The 19901-nt window shown below is 36.5% G+C and overlaps 1 protein-coding gene across 2 annotated transcripts in view; it reads right to left on the minus strand.

The window, feature by feature from the left end:
• Window positions 1–7468: 7468 nt before the first annotated feature.
• Window positions 7469–19901, minus strand: part of LOC131436057 (substance-P receptor-like) — a 49390-nt gene continuing 36957 nt past the window's right edge. The window contains exons 2-8 of one of the 2 annotated variants that reach the window (XM_058604505.1): window positions 17469–17554; window positions 17052–17403; window positions 16872–16993; window positions 16574–16806; window positions 16401–16501; window positions 15917–16007; window positions 7469–8223 (exon numbers count right to left, since the gene is read on the minus strand). In XM_058604505.1, the coding sequence (XP_058460488.1) occupies window positions 7657–8223; window positions 15917–16007; window positions 16401–16501; window positions 16574–16806; window positions 16872–16993; window positions 17052–17403; window positions 17469–17553 (1551 nt within the window). In that variant the 5' untranslated portion in view covers window position 17554 and the 3' untranslated portion in view covers window positions 7469–7656. Of the gene's footprint in view, window positions 8224–15916; window positions 16008–16400; window positions 16502–16573; window positions 16807–16871; window positions 16994–17051; window positions 17404–17468; window positions 17556–19901 lie in introns of both variants that reach the window. The other variant, XM_058604506.1, reaches the window with a different exon arrangement.

The following is a 19901-nucleotide window of genomic DNA, read 5'->3' on the forward strand; positions in this document are numbered from 1 at the left end:
TTACTGGTAGCTCATATGAAAGAGCTTGGCTTAGCAAAATTGTTCGCAAAAATTAGTTCAACAACTCTTTACTGTACAATGAAATCGTTTTTGAGTTCAATTAAGAAAGTTAGATTTCACACGGAGAATCCGCAGATCACAAAATTACAATATTGCAATTGTTGTTTCACGCCCTGGTTGTTTCAACTAAAATGTTGTTGATTTAACTAACATATCTGTTGATTTTGACATAACCATTCAGGTAACCGAAATTGTTGTATTCAAATGCTGTCACTTGGCGGAGAACGAAGACAGCAAAACGCAGAACAAAAAACCTCTTCCTTTCACCAGAAGCGAATCCTATAAAACCTCTTACTTTTTAGTCAGATCCGACTTCTGGTTTAGAAAATACAGGGTGATTAGTATAAAAATGTCCATTTCACATAAATTTATCAGGTTTATCGGGTTTGCAGATTTGGATAGTCGATTACCAAATAAATTTATTTCAGTTTGAGCGGTATTCGTTTTTGGATTCGGAATGTATCCCCAAATTTTAATTCGCACTACAATTTCTCAAAGATGTCTACACACTCCTCAGGTGAATTTAACTGATTTCGGCTACACCGATTTTAGAATTCCGGTTCCAGTATCGAATCGATTCTCAAAGCTCAATCATTTTCTCAAAAAAGACCAAATCGAACTTCAAAAACAAATATTACAGGACTTAAAGTCCCATACAAAATTGGTGAATTTTATCCGATTCTGGAATTACAGATGATGAGTTTATAAATTTCATGTAAATTGTTTGGCGTAATAATTTATGGCCATTCGAATCATTTTGGGCTATGCTAATTCCTGAATACCGGCTCTGGAAGTACCATAAATAATGACGAAAAACTCTAAAGTGGAACTTACTTCGACATCTCATGAAATGTTCAATCGATTGTCACACGCTAAGATTGAAATTCGATATGTTTTGCAGTTTCGGCATTACAGGTTAATGAGTATATATATTACTATATATATTACTAAAAAAATTGAACGTTAATTTAATGATACTGTTTGATTCATTGAAAAATCAATGTATTCCCATTTAGTTTTACATTAATCATGCATACCAAAAAATGAATTTTACAGGTGACTTAATCCCCCATACGATGTATTTCATAGAGATTTAATTTGTCAAGTGAAGGAAAACCTCAATGACTTAATCTTAGATTAGCATGAATTTTACTGGTTTCACCTGTAACTTGCACTCTGCTAGAAGGTTCGACTGCATGAATTCAAATGCATCTTTTACCAGCCAAGCAAATGTGTGCTTCTGTGGCTCAGTCGACACAGACATACTTTGTAATACAATGATTCTCAGTTCAAGTCGCGGCGGTCGCTATCAGTATTCATTTTTTTTTATTTCAATGAATTTCATGTCATGGAATTTTAGACACAGTATTGAACAACAGCATGTAAATTTACGTGAACTGCGACGATCCATTTATGTGCATCTAATAAGATGTAAAATCACAGAGTTTTTCCGAAGTGTGCGATATTATGAAAAATAAATGTTTTCATAATTTTGGAGCACGATGTTAAAGTGCAATGAAGCTAATGCGAATATTCGCTTCTTTAGTTACTCAAAAATTAGCTCATGTCAATAGCTCATGTCATTGATAATAACCGGCGTCGCCATATTTTCATTCTATCAAAACAAAATCGAGGTATCCCGCAGTACCGTACATTCCAGTACAACGCTTGTTGAGTAATATGTGCTAATCTATTTACGATACAAGACATTTTAATGAGTATTGACTTCTTTACTCTGCTCAAAAATTCATTTTGAAATTACGATTGTTTAAAATACGTTCCATCATCACGAATATTTTGATTTTTTTAAATATCGACATACCGAAACATCAAACATCACTCTCCGACATCAACTGAAACAGCCCGTTTGGAAAATACCCATATTGTAGGCAAACTACAATAACATTGTTGGACCTGAAGTCGCGTTCTAGACCTTTTGCAATGACTTCAAACAATTTTTTTCCTGGGTCTATTGGTCACATCCCTTCCGAAATACATTGCCCATTATGTTATGTTATATCTCTTTATTTAGTCCTTACTTTAACGCCCAAGAGTCGTTCGCCAGGGCTTCAACAATATTCATTACACAAAACTTTTTTAATGAAGCAACTTCAGGCTAACACAAGCTTCTTTTACGAACTGTTTCGATTGACGAGCCCCCGTCTCAGCTTGTGAATGGAGGTTTGGGTGTAATTTGAGATTGTTTTATTGAATCATTTCCATACCTTCCGAAGGTTGGTAATGCAAGTTTTCTTTGGCTAAGGTAAATAATAAATTTATTGTAATTTTGAATCAATTATAATCCCAAACGATGACTTTATTTTCTATGACTATTCTTCACCTTCATTCTTCACCTAGAGTCAAAAGCATACATGAGACTTTTCAAAGTAGTTGTTTTACCTCGAAAAGTAATTTTTCAAGTTATCGATCTTATGAAAGCTTTATTCGATTTTTTTAAATGCGGTTGTTTAAAAAATCAGCTGTAAATATTATTTATCTTCAAAGATTTTGACTGCCTCAATATTCCTAGTTTAAATTTTATACTATGGTTGAATGTTCACTTGGATAGATATGCCCAAATATTTATTTACGTTACCTCCTTTTACGTAACTCTGTTTACGAACTAAATTTCAAATAACGTAAACTTTTTTCACAGAGTAAGGCGTCAAATATAAAATCAATCCGGTAATTCGTGAAGGAAAAAAAGTCATTTGCAGTAAGCCCCTTTTGTCGTGGGATTGTCGCATTGTGAAAAAAACAATATCTTCTTTGTCATATGATTCTATTCGCATTATGAGTTTCTTTTCAATGTATACTTTGAAAGCACAATTTTTACACGCACGGAAAAAGTAATCACTTGTTCTGGTAGTTTTATCACGACCCGTACCCGACAGAAAATAAAAAATCTTTTAACCGTACTCGACCCGAACCCGAGATTAATTTTTCTTCCAGAACCGAACCCGACCCGCAACCGATAAAAAAATAGTAATCTCAATTCGTACCCAACCCGAACTCGAAAAAAGTCCCGAAACCCGAAAAAAAACGTACCCGATGAAAACTAAAAAAATTCGGTACCCGTATCCGATACGAACCCGACAAACAATTTTTTTCTGTACCCGAGCCCAACCAATTCCCGTCGGGTACGGGTTCGGTTCGTGTTTCGGGTATTTGTTTCATCTCTAATACACACATGTGTCCACAAGTAACGACCACACGCTCACTTGAAAGTTTAAATTAAAGTTCGTTTTGAATATATAAGTGATATGCAAATAGCCAATACTTTACGAATACTTTGCGGATTATGTTGATCCGTGAGGTGACAGTAGCAGTTCAATATAATCTGGTAATGCAATGATGAGCTGACGAGATCGGAAAATGTCTCTCTCTCTCTCTCTCTCTCTCTCTCTCTCTCTCTCTCTCTCTCTCTCTCTCTCTCTCTCTCTCTCTCTCTCTCTCTCTCTCTCTCTCTCTCTCTCTCTCTCTCTCTCTCTCTCTCTCTCTCTCTCTCTCTCTCTCTCTCTCTCTCTCTCTCTCTCTCTCTCTCTCTCTCTCTCTCTCTCTCTCTCTCTCTCTCTCTCTCTCTCTCTCTCTCTCTCTCTCTCTCTCTCTCTCTCTCTCTCTCTCTCTCTCTCTCTCTGTGTGTGTGTGTGTGTGTGTGTGTGTGTGTGTGTGTGTGTGTGTGTGTGTGTGTGTGTGTGTGTGTGTGTGTGTGTGTGTGTGTGTGTGAGTGTGTGTGTATGTGTGTGTGTGTGCACTTTTCGAAGATATTTGAACGCGCTCAATTTTCTCAGAGATAGCTGAACCGATTTTAACGAACTTTTTCTCGTTTGAAAACTACTGTCGGGCCATTGATCAAGTTCAAAGATCAAATGACTGTGACTTTTGGTTCCGGAGATATGATTGTATAAGTGACGTAACCGACAAAAAGCGTTGTATTTTTACGCGCGAAATTTTCTCAGAGATGGCTGAACTTATTTTAACAATCTTTCGCTCGTTTGAAAGCTACCATCAGGCCATTGGTTAAGTTCAAACATCAATTGGATGTGATTTTTGGTTCTGGAGATATAATTGTATAAGTGACGTAACCGACAAAAAGCGTTGTATTGTTACGCGTTCAATTTTCTCAGAGATGGCTAAACCGATTTTAACAAACTTATGCTCGTTTGAAAATTACTGTTGGGCCATTGATTAAGTTCAAAGATCAAATGGTTGTGATTTTTGGTTCCGGAGATATGATTGTATAAGTGACGTAACCGACAAAAAGCGTTGTAATTTTACGCGCTCAATTTTCTCAGAGATGGCTGAACCGATTTAACAAACTTATGCTCGTTTGAAAATTACTGTTGGGCCATTGATTAAGTTCAAAGATCAAATAGCTGTGACTTTTGGCTCCGGGGATATGATTGTATAAGTGACGTAACCGACAAAACTCGTTGATTTTTACCGCTCTTATATATAAGGCTGCCAATATTTAAAGATCACCTCTAATTTCGTAAAGCGCTAGTGCTCAAAAGTTTAAGCACTTGTCCTCATGCAAAATTTGAGCTAAATCGGACATGCGTAAGGGGTGCTACCCGGCAGGTTGAAAATTTTCGATCTTGAAAAATCACCATAGGGGGGAGTATTTTTTTTTATTCCGAAACTTTTAAAACTGCATGAAACGTGGAGATTTAGTGTCATCTCAAAAAATCTTTCTTGAAAACAAGCGCTTGTTATTTGTGTTGCCTATTTGTATGAGAAAAGTGATTCATAAATCTTGAATATCTTCATATATCCGAAATCGAAAAAAAAATTTGGTGCCAATAGTCTTAGAATTGTATGAAACGTCAAGATTTAGTGTCATCTCGAACAAATTTTGTTGAAGAAATCGACTTTCTAGTACTTAGAACAAATCTCCAAGTTCCAGAAAGTTGATTTTCTTCAAAAATTTTTTTTTGTGATGCGACTAAATCTTGACGTTTCAGGCTATTCTAAGACCATTGGCATCATAAATTTTTTTTCGATTTCTGAAATCTCATGTACTCCCCTCCCGGTTATCGGTTACGTTACTTATACCATCATATCTCTAGAACCAGAATTCTCAGCCATTTGATCTTTGGACTTGATCAATAGACTAATAATAGCTTTCAAACGAGCCTCGGCTTGTTAAAATCGGCTCAGCCATCTTTCAGAAACTTGGGCAGTGAAAAAACAACGTGTTTTGTCGGTTACGTCACTTATACCATTATATCTTCGAGGCCAGAAGTCACAGCCATTTGATCTTTGAACTTGATCAATGGCAAGACAGTATCTTTTAAACGAGCCTAAGTTTTTTGAAATCGGTTCAGTAATCTATGAGAAACTGAGCGATAAAGTATCTTCGAAAAGTGCACATATACACACACAGACATTATCCGATCTCGTCGAACTGAGACGAATGGTATATAGTTATGGACTAAATTCATGCAAACTAAGCATCTCACGCACTTGCCAACAGACGACGTGGCGTGAGACAGGAAACAACGTAAGCACTATCCCGGTTAGCAACGAAACCAGAGACCCGGCATATTAACTGCATCATCAGCACCCTTGGTCCCAACAGGTTAGGTTAGCGGCAGGTAGCTTAGGCAGTTTTCAATTAGTCTTTTATCAGAAGTGTACAAAGAAGGTTCTTTTGTTAATAATAATAATAAAAAAAGTTTTTTAAAACTCGCTCCCGCGAACCAAGAACGTAATTGGCGCAGCCGTCCGGGAATCGGCTAAGTGGATTTACATGCGATAACAGTGGACTTGTGTATAAAGTGAACTCTTATGCCTTAAGTGATTCCGCGAAAGCATCAACGTCTCGAAAGTGTGTACGTCGAGTTGAGGATCCCCCCGTGTGTAACCATCTGGACAACCAGCAACGTCAGCCGAACAGGACACGACAGCACCGTGAGTAACTATACGTTAATCATTTAAGTAGTTATTTGCGAAGAAGATTCTTCGAGGCTCCGTTCGATAGTTGGTTTTTCCAACAATTCTGATACCTTTCTATAGAAAAAGGCAAAACAGCAATAAACTTGTAGCCTGTAGTATACAATTTAGTACAGATACAAAGCTGGAAGCAAAGTAGTAATAGGTGGAACATTCTCACAAACTATCAACTAATACGAACGTTTGTCGACATTTAGAAATGTGGAAGAAGCATACCAGTTATTCGCATTTACGTCGTCCAGTTCTGTCTGTGACATTACCCAACCGCCTTTTATATGCGAATTTTCGAAGTTGTGCGGTTTTTATGAGAACTTTTAAAGTTGTGTGGTTTTCTATGCGATTATGCGAAGTTATGTGGTTTTTTATGAGAGTTTGCGTGGTTATGCGATTTCATGATGCGGTATTTATTTTAGCATATTCCATGTAAACTATTTAATTTCCAATTAACAGTTCGGCTGAAAAGTTCGTATCGTTTAATAGAAACACACATTTTTTTGCCAAAAATCGTTTTTATTATTCAACATAATTGCATCAGAGGCAATGCCGCGATTATAGCGATCTTCCAACTTTTCGATACCATTCTTGTAGTACGATTTGTCCTTTGCCTCAAAATAGGCCTCAGTTTCAGCGAATACCTCTTCATTGCTTCTAAATTTTTTACCAGCGAGCATTCTCTTGAGGTCTGAGAACAGGAAAAAGTCAATGGGGGCCAAATCTGGAGAATACGGTGGATGAGGGAGCAATTCGAAACCCAATTCGTTCAATTTCAGCATGGTTTTTCGTTGTTGTTTTTGATCGATTGTGAGCTCACGCGGCACCCATTTTGCACAAAGCTTTCTCATATCCAAATATTCGTGAATAATATGTCCAACACGTTCTTTTGATATCTTCAGGGTGTCAGCTAACTCGATCAACTTCACTTTACGGTCATTGAAAATCATTAAATAGCATATTACTTTATGGTTTCACGTTTTCATCGGTAACAGCCTCTTTTGGACGTCCACTGCGTTCATCGTCTTCGGTGCTCATATGACCAGTACGAAATTTTGCAAACCACTTACGAATTGTTGCTTCGCCCGGTGCAGAGTCTGGATAACACTCATCAAGCCATTTTTTGGTATCGGCGGCACTTTTTTTCATCAAAAAGTAGTGTTTCATCAACTCTCGAAATTCCTTTTTTCCATTTTTTCACAATAACAAAAGTAGCTTCACTCAAAATGCAATATCTCACAAACTAATAATCAGACAGCTGTCAAATTTATACAAGTATCTTTTGAAGGTTGGTACTAACTGAAAATGGTATGGATTTAATTCTAGTGGCGCCCTCTCATAGAAACGATACGAGCTTTTCAGCCGATCTGTTAATTGTGAGAAAGAAATCTTTTTTCGACCGATTTCGGATACAGATAAATAGCGGATGTCATTATTGCCAAAGAAATATAAAACATTAACGTTTAGTCTGATTTCCATCAGAACATTTATATGTATTCGATATGCAATCTTCGGTATTCATAGAGATGACAATTGAATAAAACTTCAACGATAGATTCATCTTTTCCCAAACATTCAAACACGAAATGACATGTATTTTAAACATTAATAGTACGGTAAATTGTGTTAGTACGAAGTTGACCGATCACATTAAATACATGATTCTGGATCCTGAAACACAGGCAGGAGTTTTCTTTCCACATCCAGGTTTTCGTCTGACTTGTTCGGATGGAGATAATTCTTTTCTGGTATTATTTGTTCACCACAGTTATCAATGGAACTAAACTCTCGCGAACATTCTTCGGCGAGCAGTTCGGAATACGATGACTCGTTGATAACCGGTTGACGTGGACAAATCTTCGATTCCCGCTGAGACCTGTTCGAGTTCTGATATTCACTACAATTGCTGTTTCGAGTACCACATACACTACCGAGTTTGGCTATTTTGAGCTGTTGCACTGACTGGGTTTGCTGCTGGAACGGATCCTGACAATGTGTCTGCTGAATAGCACTACTTCCACCACTGAAACCACTAGCCATTATCGTGAACGGTCTCGTGTTGGTTTTATTGCAGATTGACGACGTAGCGTAACTGGATCTCACCGAACTGACACGCGTAAACAACGATAGAGTCTTATCTATCGACTGTTCCTGGTGTGAAGTTTGGCCGCATCCCTTGAATAGGTATCGCTTTCGGAACTCGCGTTTGAACTTTTCCTGGCGGTGAGGCAAATGAAAAAGCAAAAGGGAAAAATCAATTAATTGTGGACAACGATATCGTAGTTGCAATGGGATATAGATTTAATAACAAAGTTTTCATGGTATTAGAAAGCTTTTTCGGTTAACCTCTCCATGATTATAGTATAGTTCAAATGAATAAAGTTTTGCATTGCGTTGCAGACATGTTTCTGGTAACGATAAATAGGGTAGAGTTCATCTGGAGAGAATATTTGTTATGTTTGGTTGATGCTTCTTTTGCATGTTAGTCATTTAAAATGTCAGAAATGTCCGAAGAACGAAATTAACTGACAGTTTTCTGGTATTTCCTAATCTTAATTAACGACTAACTTAAGACTAGAATAGTATCATTAGATTATGTCGTCTCGGATTTTCGAAGATGCAGCTTTCAGCTGGCGATTGGCAGTGGTCGGAGATTTGAATATTGCATGAGTCTTCCAGATGACGTTGTTAAAGTCTATGGCCGCTTCCTTCGGTTCGTGTGGGTCCGCGGGAAATTACCCCAGGCTACGAAGGCCCGGCGGGTGGTTCGCATGCTGGTCATCGACTGGAGCGGTCTTCCATGGGCGTTGATGGTGATGTTACAGAAGAGAAAGAAAAAAGAAAGTAAATATTGTGGAAAGCGGGGTAAAACGGGGTAATCATATTCTGATTGTTAAATGATAATTTTGCATCACAAATTAAAAGTTAGGCAAATACCTTTAAATTGTATAAGCGTATTCGTTTTCAAAAAAGGGTGATCAAAATAACCTTAAATGTTGGGTTTTGCAATGACTGAGTGAAAATATATATTGGAGAAGCCAAATGAAATGGCGGCTTTATGTCAAACCAACTAAATAATAAATCCATAAATATTGGTTTTTACAACTGGTTTGCGAAGGAAAGTTGAAGACCCGTTAATTGTTATTTGATCTTTTCGAAAATTTTTCAGGATCTGAAAAAATATTCAATTTTTCTGTTCAGTTTATATAGTTTCTGAGTGTCCATTCAATGTTCTACAACTTCTTAAATATCGTTTTTGTGCAGTTGATTGTCTGTCGAGTTAAGCCGTTTTTAAGAAAAACGGCACAAGTCAACAAAATCTACGAATTTTCTGAAATTTATGCCAGATAGTTATAGTGTCATTTCCGTAGTAGATTGACATTTTCGCTGGAAATTCTAGTGGTGACAAGCACGAAACGTACAAAAGAAGACCTTTTTTATCATCATGCAAAATAGTTTCTGCAGAAAAATTCCAATGTCCGTAGATTTTGTCTACGGATCCGTAGAAATTTTTCGTAGATTTGACATCGCTGCCACAAAACAAGTAGTTGACTATTCGAGAATCAGACCAAATTATCTCAGGTGGTATAGCATAGTGAAGAGCAAGGCATTTTTAATACCAAAAATACTTATAGAACTAACGTCAAATGTTGGAATTAATATCAATCAATATTAATATCAAATAATATTAATAAAAAATAGTAATATTGCAATAAGTTTTGAGTTTTTCTTTCAATTTGTTTGTTTTTGTTAGATATCTTATTCAGGAGATAATGTTTTGCCATTAAATTACAAATTATAAAAATTTTACTATTCTGAGACCAGTCGATTTAAAGCTACTTCGAGACAAAACCTTGGCACCCCTATATCTGGAATACTTCATCTACGCGTGCAATATTTTGCATAATGAATATAAATAAAAACAATTTTTCAGTAATACTAGAGTGCCTATAACCAGAGTGACGACAGCTGTTCGTTTGGAATGACAGCTTTGTTCCAAACGAGCAAACGACCTGTCAAATACAAGGGAAATCTATCGAAACTGCCAACATTTCAGATAAAATGTTTTGATTTGTTGCCAACATTACGGATGAGACGTCGTCACTCTGGTTATAGGCACTTTAAGTAATACTACAAGCTTTCAGATCGAAGATGGCGCTGGACGAAGAGCAAGTGTGAAAAGCAATTGTGTGCGATCGCAATAGAAATCGGGACCCGACAGTAAGTTTTCGTGCAACGTTTGAACACAGCCAGGAAGGCTGGGAGCGAAAACAGGAACGGATCTCAGGAACCACTAAAAGGGCGAAAAGGTGAAGGAAATATTGCAGTAGAGACCAGATCTTTCGGTACGTACTGTGGCTAGAAAAATAAGAATGTCTTCAACTTTCGTGCACACTTCCAAGCACCGACAAGGTAGGTGAAAACTGTACCGAACCGTAATGTGACGGCTAAAACCCGGGCCCGCATGTTGTATTGCAAACATTTGACGAAGTTTTCCTGCGTGATAATAGACAATGAAATTTATGTGCTGGATGACTTTAAGCAGTTTCCCGGAATGTCTTTTCATACTGCCACACAGGCGCGTACACAAGTGAATTTTGGTGAGAAAATAAGCTTATGTTCACTCAGCGAGCCAAAATGACAACACAATAATTGGAAAATGATTTGAGTCGTTAGAAAAATCAAGAGATAGCCCAATTCCTTTCTGATTCGGAAACAGCTAATTTTTTGAAAAGGGCTTCTTGTTCATAATAGCAATTTTTGTTTAGCCTTTTTCTATAGAAAAGTATTAGAATTGCTGGAAAAACTGACTTTCGAACGTAGCCTCGGAGACCCATAGTGTTATATACCACTCGACTCAGTTCGACGAGATAGGAAAATGTCTGTGTGTGTATGTGTGAGCACTTTTCGAAGATATTTTTACCGCTCAATTTTCTCAGAGATGGCTAAACTGATTTTAAGCAACTAAGGCTCGTTTGAAAGCTACTATTAGGCCATTGATTGAGTTCAAAGAACAAATGATTGCGACTTCTGGTTCTAGAGAGATGATGGTATAAGTAACGTAACCGACGAAACTCGTTGTTTTTTCACCGCCCAAATTTCTCGGAGATATCTAAACCGATTTCAACAAGCTTAGGCGCGTTTAAAAACTACTATTGAGCCATTGATCAAGTTTGAATATCAATTGTCTGCGACTTCTGGTTTCGGATATATGATAGTATCATTGGCGTAACTGACAAAACAATTTGTTTTTTAACACTCTAATATATACACGGGTGCCCATATTTTGCGATCACCTCTAATTTAATTAAGCGCTACTGTTCAAAAGTTTAAGCACCTCGAAAAAAGTCCCCATGCAAAATTTGAGCTAAATCGGACATATGTAAGGGGTGCTACCCGGCGGTTAAGGTTTGAAAATTTTCGAACTTGAAAAATCACCATAGGGGGGAGGTACATAAAATTTCCGGAATCGAAAAAATTGTTTTGATGCCAAAATCTTAGAATTGCATGAAACGTCGAGATTTAGTGTCATTTCAAAAAAAATTCTGGGACTGACTGATAAATACGTTTATTTCATAGGCAATATACATAAGTTTTTCTTTACCGTGGCATCCACAATATATAGTACTTTAAACCTAATACATTTCGAATATCATTACTATGTTGGTATTCATTAGTTAATCTAAACACTCTTTTTATCAAGCGAGTTGCTATTATAAATTACATAAATTAAAAAAAAATATTTATTTTGTACATGATCTTATAACTATTTCAGGTTTGTTTGCATCAGTTCATCACTTTTATTCAATATCATATAGTTGGCTATTGGTTGAACTCAGGGAAGAGAAAACAGTCTAACATAAAATAAAATTTAAATTTGAACTCCAATGGATTCAATGAAATGATAAAGAAGTTTCATGTATGTAAGGTCACGACAAGCAAGAATGTCGCGAACTGGGACAACTTTCTGGGATTTTTTCGAATTTTTTTTTTCAAGATGACACTAAATCTCGACGTTTCATGCAGTTCTAAGATTTTGGCATCAACAATTTTTTTTCGATTTCGGAAATTTCATGTACCTCCCCCCTATGGTGATTTTTCAAGATCAATGGAAATTCCACTAAGTGGACTAAGAAAGGTTTTTTACCTTTATATATATATATATATATATATATATATATATATATATATATATATATATATATATATATATATATATATATATATATATATATATATATATATATATATATATATATATATATATATATATATATATATATATATAAAATAGGTATAGAATTCGCTCAAACTTTCGAAAAATTTTCCGAAGGGCCGAATGACATATACCAATCGATTCAGCTCGACGAACTGAGCAAATGTCTGTGTGTGTGTGTGTATGTGTGTGTGTCTGTATGTGTGTTGTCAACTAAGAGGTCGAGATCTCAGAGATGGCTGGACCGATTTTGATCAAACTAGGCACAAATGAAAGGTCTTCCCGTCACCCAAAACGCTATTGAATGGTTTTGAGATCGGATGTTTACTTTTTGAGTTATACGAAGTTTTATGCCAAAATTTTTAGTTTTTTGACAGTATCTGTCACAATTGACCTTAAAACAGAATGTGTTTTCAGACTTAGATTCTGCACGGCAATACCTATCCAACAAGCCATAGATTGTTAAAATCCGTCCATTTTTAACGGAGACGACTTTTCCCCCTATTCCAGCAGTAGGAGTTTTGAGCGCTGTATGACAAAGAAATGCTTGGGAGCAACGGAAAACACGTTTTTTTTATACTGTTACATACAATTGTTTCTAAGTACCAAAAAGACTGTGTACAGCATCTTTTTTCATGGAATTTAGCCTCGGACTGATTTTAGCACGGTTCGTTTTTGGCAACATAATCGTTCTAATATGACATATATAAACCAGATGATGGCATTTTTTTTTTCAATTATATTGTTTTAAACTACTTACAGCAATAAATGCTGGAAGAACATAACACCCATATACCATTCGAATCAGTTCGTCGAGATCAGCAAATGCGTGTGTGACAAATAATTTCACTCAATTTTTTTCGGAGACGACTCAACTGTTTTCTACAAACTCGGATTCATACGAAAAGTCGTATGCTCCCAAACAAAGTTCCTGAATTATGTTTGGTTCCGACCTCTGGTTCCGGAACTACAGGATGATATGTGAAACGAAATTAAAATTGTGTAACTTATTCTTCTCGTAGATGGCTGAACCGATCTAAGATTCAAATGAAATTTAAGAATCATCTGAAATTCAAATGAAAAGTTTCAAGATTCTATAAATATCTTGCTCTTCAGTCAGATCCAACTTCCGGTTTCGGGGATACATGGTGATCAATATAAAAATGTCCATTTCATATACATTAATGAGGTTTATCGGGTTAGCAGATTTGGATAGTCGATAAAAAAAATTAATTTTTTTCAGTTTTAGTGGTATTCAGTTGTCGATTCAGAATGCACCTAAAAATTCAATTCGTGCTATGATTTCTCAAAGATGTCTTCACTGATTTTCAAATGTTTTGAAACAAATGTAAAGTGTACAGCTACTCAGGTGAATTTATCTGACTTCGGCCATACCGATTTTAGAATACCGGTTCCAGAATAAAATCGTTTCTCAAAGCTCAATCGTTTTCTCAAAAAAAACCCAATCAAATTTCAGTAACAAAAATTCAAATTAAAATAAACTTATATACAAAAATTAATTAATTTTATCCAATTGTGACTTCCGGTTCTCGAATTACATGATGATGAATTTTTAAAATTCAAACCGATATAGAAGATGACACTCCCGAAAAGCTTCAAAGTTGGACTCAAAACTGTTGTAATTTATTCGTCATATGGCCATACGAATCGGTTTGGGTTATGCTGGTTCCTGAATACCGGCTCTGGAAGTACCTTAAATTACCGTAAACTCTAAAGTGGAACTTACATATCATGGCATGTTTAATCGATTATCACACTTCTAGATTCAAATTCGATCCGATTTGCAGTTTCGACATTACAGAGTAATGAGTGATTAAAATCTCAAATTGTCGCTTAAAACTACGGTCATTAAAATAATGTCATGAAAACACCGAAGAATATTCATGCAAAAAACACATGCGGATTGATAAAAAAAGGTATCATCTCACTGCTAGGTGGATTAAACACGTTTTTTAGATTAGCATCACTCTTCTCAACGTCAAAAATCAAAATAAAAAATGAGTCCAAATTAGTGTTAGAAATTATTTTATAAAAAGATTAAAAAATCATGAAACTACTTTGAATAAAGAGAAAGGCATCATCACACCACTAATAGGTGGATTGAGAAGGTTTTTTCGTGGTGGTTTTAAATAATGGTTTTAAATTTCGAACACTTATCATCATTTAATTCCACAACCATCTGAGGGATCATAGGACCTCTTATTCAAGTCTAATTTTACAAAAATCGGTTTCGGACTGCCGGACCATTTTATCGGTTCTTTCACTTATCGTAGTCGGATGAAATTTGAAAGAGACCTTTATGAACTATAAGTCCTTGAAATTGAAGTTAAGTTTGTAAATGTTTGTATAGCCATTTATTTGAAATCGGAATAAGTTACTTTCCAATGTTTTGTCTTTCTCTATTGAAAGGTATAAGAATTGTTGGAAAAATCAACTTTCGAACGGAGCCTCTGAGACCCATAGTGTTATATACCATTCGACACAGCTATACGAGATCGGAAAATGTATGTATGTGTGTGCACTTTTCGAAGATATTTTACCGCTCAATTTTCTCAGAGATGACTCAACTGATTTTAACAAGTTTAGGTCCGTTGGAAAGATACTGTTGGGCTATTGATCAAGTTCGAAGATCAAATGGCTGTGACTTCCGGTTCCGGGGATATGATGGTATAAGTGACGTACAGTGATGGCATTTCACTAGAGTAATACACCAGTGCGTAAGTTTCGTTCCTATACTGCGGATCCATTCGGTGGGCTGCACACAACAATAAAAGCGCACTCCTTCTCAGTGTCCATTAGACAAACTTTGAGTGTGTGCTTGTGGTGAAAGAAGCTGGTGCGAGAGAACCACATTCTCTTCGCATGAATCGCTCTCACGTGCTCTCGCCTAAATACACCCAAGTGATTACTGGCACGTGATGGTGAGAGACACTTCCGTGAACTTGCAAGGAAAAACAAAAATTTAATGATAAATTGTTTTGTTTTGCTAATTTCGTATGCCCCACGCTTCTTCTACGCAAACCATACATCAGAGTGCTCACCGGCGTGTGGTGTCTCTGTGAAAATATCTGCGTCCACCTCAGTGAAATTAAGAGCTCTGATCTTGCACTTTGGTGCGATTCAGTGCTAGAGGTAAAAGAACAATAAACACGCGCATTCATGACACGTGCATACTCTATACAACAGTGATGCATATATGTAAAAACGAAAAGCTCTCGTTGAAGTTGTCAGTGTGAGGGGAGAAATTTCGCTTGCTCTTCGTCACACAGAGGAGAAGAAATCAAGAACGCTCGATTTGTACTTTGATAGCTTGGCGCATATATAATGTCACCACATGAGGTTCTTAGGTTGTGGACTTGTTGATATCGAATACTTTGAACATAGGACTAGAGTGTGCAACTTCAGGGATAATTAAAATTTTTGTATCACTTCGAAGTAGTTCCTAAGACACGATAGTACATATAAGAAATGAAGGTCGTTAACCAATGGATTGCTGGAATGGAGAAAATTATTGAAATTAATTCACCCAGTTTGTGATTGAATCTGAAACGATGTCTTTCCAACGCAATGCCTACCGGCGCGGAAAATTATAACTCATTGATTCGATCGATCGTTCCGAAGCACAAAATGGAAGAGGAAAAGCTTATAGAATCATTGTTTTCTAGCACTTACGTTATAGATCCCATAGATGAACGGATTGTAGCAGCTGTTGCTCATCGCCAGCCAGTCACACATGAACCAAATTATATTGATATACCTGTATCTGTGGAAAGAATGATTTGAGATGTTTGCATAATTGGGCAATCAGCTGCAAAAGCACAACTGTTAGAAAATAATAATCGTTTGGAAGGGAAAATTTTACTTCTGGGAATTGTTTTTGTTTCGACTGTAAATTTGCTTTGTTATTTTACAGACGCTGTTCCGGCAATTTACAATTGAATTATTTGCGCCAGTCGGTTACAGTTCTCATCACATTCAATGGAAAACATTCGTAGAATTGACGAAACAGATTTTAATTCTGAAGAGATATTTTCGATTTTGCTTTTCACCCGCACAATTCTAATTTTCTAATTTCGTAAGATTTGTTTTTATAAAATGTGTAGTCACGGGTGAAATAATGAATAAACTTTTACTGGATTATTCTATTACAACTTACTTATTCACGTCGGGCCACGTGACGTGCAGGATGTTATACAATTGTAGCGGAAACCAGCAAATGCCAAAGAGTGCAACGACGATAATCAACATTTTGATGACCTATTTGACGAAACGGTACGCTCATAAGTACATGAACGGATTATAAACGATGTGACAAAAATAAAAATGCACCTTCTTCTTATTTTTCAACAAGGTCACATCCCGTGAATCTTGTGCATTACCGGGAGTTTTCGAGCCCCACAACCGGAGGGCCATCTGGATGTAGACGAAACTAATGACGAATAGCGGAACAAAATATTGCACCAGGGTAAGAATGTAGCGATAAAGGAGTGTTTCGGATTCTTCAAAGTTTACCACCTGGCAGAACGGTTTGGTCATGTTGACGTAGGTATCATTGGAGTCACCTGTGTGTGTGCGGTTTGATTAGAGTCAAAAGATGATTTGATCTGAGTTAAAATATCGAACGTACCTAAGGTGAGCAGTGATACCGGAATAACTCGCAGGGCAAACAGTGTCGGTGCGGATAGCGCGAATGACAGTATCCAGATGGTGAAGACTATAAACTTGGAAGTGTTTTTCGATGTACGAGCTCTGAAATCACATGGAAATCATTTAAAATCATTTTGTAGAACATTTCTATTGGCAGTACCTTAAGGGATTGATTATGGCTCGGTGCCGATCAACGGCGATTGCGGTCAGCGTGAACACGGATACATTTACACTGAGCAATTGTACGAATGGACAGAAAGGGCACATGAAGTCCGGTAGGTTCCACCGTTGCAAAAGTGCCGCCTGGAATTGAAAAGGAATGGCAAACATTCCGATGGTGACGTCAGCTAGAGCCAGATTAGCTATGAACATGTTTGTAGTAGTTTGCATCTGTTTCGTTGTAATCACGATCCATATTACTAGCGAGTTGCCTATCACAGCTAAAATACTGATGGTTCCGTAGAACAGGGATAGTAGGATAATTAAACACACGGGAACGTCGTACAGATCGTCTGGGGTGGCGAGAGAAATGTGGAGTTAGCTAACAATTATGAACTGTGCCGTTATTGTTACCAACCTTGCTCCAGGACGAACTGTACATCGCTAGTGTTTAGGGTATTGTTGTTTGCATAATGAATAGTGGTTCCATCCGAAACTCGCATACTGAAACGAAATAGACAGATATATTTCCTAAGGATTTTATTAGGTGCTCTGTAGATTTGAGCATGGTCGAAATTTTAGTATGGAACACGAGCCTACCTAAGTGGAAAACTTAGGAAAACGGCAAATGTATTTTTTTGTTTCAATTATAGAGGTTTTAACACCTTAAGATCATCCGCCTCTTCGGACCAGAAATTTTTTCTGACCCTTCGCTGTCGTTGAAAGGAAATTCTAAAGAGAAATATCAGTGTATATAAAACATTTTTCGAAACAGATATTTTGGTTTGGTTTGGATATTTTCATCAAACATTAGCGGAGTCAACTGCTTTTTGTATTTCAACAATGGCTGTTTTCCTGAGATTGTAAATACTTTCAGTTAGCAAATCAAAATTGCATATTTATTCAGGAGCTCGAATCACTAATTACCCACCTGAATATTCGAACGAATAACAATAGTAATATTGTTATTATTTATAAGATCAAGAATATTTTTATTCTAACTAGGTATAAAAAAATTAAAATAAAATTATCGATTGCTTGTACTCAAGGTAGAGCAAGGATGTGAAGATATACAACAGAAAGGTTAGACGTGACAAGAGTTATTCGAGCTACCAAAATCTCTCTAGCAACCTTCAACCAGAGGAGTCTAGCTTAAGGATCAAGAGTAAACCAAGTTAACTTGTGTTGGTAATTTGTGTATTACGTACATTTTATTTGGTATGTGGATAAAAGTGGATTCGCACGATTGAGTTTCAAACAATCTTTTTTAACAATAATTAATTCTCAAATGAATGTTAAGCCTGACATCTTGGATGAAATATAACTTTTGATCATTTTTTCACCATCGTTCAACGGAAAATTGTTTACATTTTATGAATGTAGATTTTAATTCCCTAATAAAAAAGTTAGGAGCACTGCTTCAATGCATTCGTATTAGATTGCGCTACACAAAACAAACAAAATTAAATATTTTCTGTTACAAAAGCAGTTTGCCGGAAAAATAAATAGTTTTACGACAACATTCCATATCCATTGCCTTTCGCGTGTTAAATAAAAGGTTTCTTTTTTGCGGGTTCACTTATAGAAGGTACGTAAATCTTTATATTGCAATAATTTCTGCAAGAGAAAAACCATATAGGAATGTGTTTGTTGCTAATCAGATGTGTCAGTGAAAGTAAGCTGGAACTGAAATAAGTTTTCTCGAGCAGTTTTAAGGAGAACGGAAGAGTTTTAGACTAAGATTTTTACTTTTCTTGAAATGCCATTTCAAGCAGTATGAACCGATTGGTTTATTTTTCAACTATATGGAAGATTTATTGAGTAAAATCAGGAAAAGAAGCGCCGGAATTCGTTTTCACGGACACATTGTTGGCATTACTCATACGCTTGCAAAGAATCTTGCTCCTTAAGAATCACATCAAAGCAAATCACTCGAGTCTCGGGCATGCCGGAAAGTAGTTACCAGAAGTTGTTACTTTCTGCTTGCGGCAGCTTTCTCATACACAATGAGTTCTTCACAATCTATAATAGAAAAAAAATACTGTCTAATCTCATGAACTTTGATTGTGCGTTCATCTAACATGATGTTCAAAACTTGCTGTATTTTCTCCGGAAGAATGCTTCATTTGGCCACGTTTAAAATCAGAATACCACAAATCTTTGTTTTTAACGGATCCGGGTAACATTTATTAAACATTGCGCGGGTTTCTCCTTTAAAAAAGCAATGTTTTATCAACACACGGAGTTCGTAATCTCCATTTTTGTTTCCAAAAATGAATAAGTAACGTCAATTATATGTCGGTAGGTTTAGTGTTTGTCGTGCGATTGACGAGAAAGTTTACGTTTGTTATATGGAGGTTGGTACTTTCGAAAAATGAAGTTAGTTTGACATTACAAACGTCATCTCTGGGTCAGTCTCGGGACTTTTTGAACAATGTGTTATGGACATCAGCGGTTGGACTGTTTGTGGATTAGTTTGGAGTGCCGTTTAATTCTCGCGAGACACATTTTGATCGAAAATCAGGCTGTTTCTTCATATTCCAGAAAATGCAGGATGAGTTCAACACCTTTCATCATCAAGCCCAACAAACCAAACCAAAACCAAATAACCAAAAAGTCTCATATTTTTAAAAATTCGCAGACACAAATAAGTTTATACGAAATAGAAAAGACTGCTGCCTTAGTATTCAAAACAAATATTGGCAATGATTTTGAAACTAGCTGGGTAGTCCTACGTCAGCAGCTCTAACAACCCCACATTAGTTTTATGTCGTATTTAGCCCATAAATACGCAATTTTGTTTCGAAACAAAATTCCGAAAACGCTTCAAACTTCAAATTTACGTATTTTA

The sequence above is a fragment of the Malaya genurostris genome, chromosome 3 (assembly GCF_030247185.1).
Source record: "Malaya genurostris strain Urasoe2022 chromosome 3, Malgen_1.1, whole genome shotgun sequence".
Taxonomy (NCBI): Eukaryota; Metazoa; Arthropoda; class Insecta; order Diptera; family Culicidae; genus Malaya; species Malaya genurostris.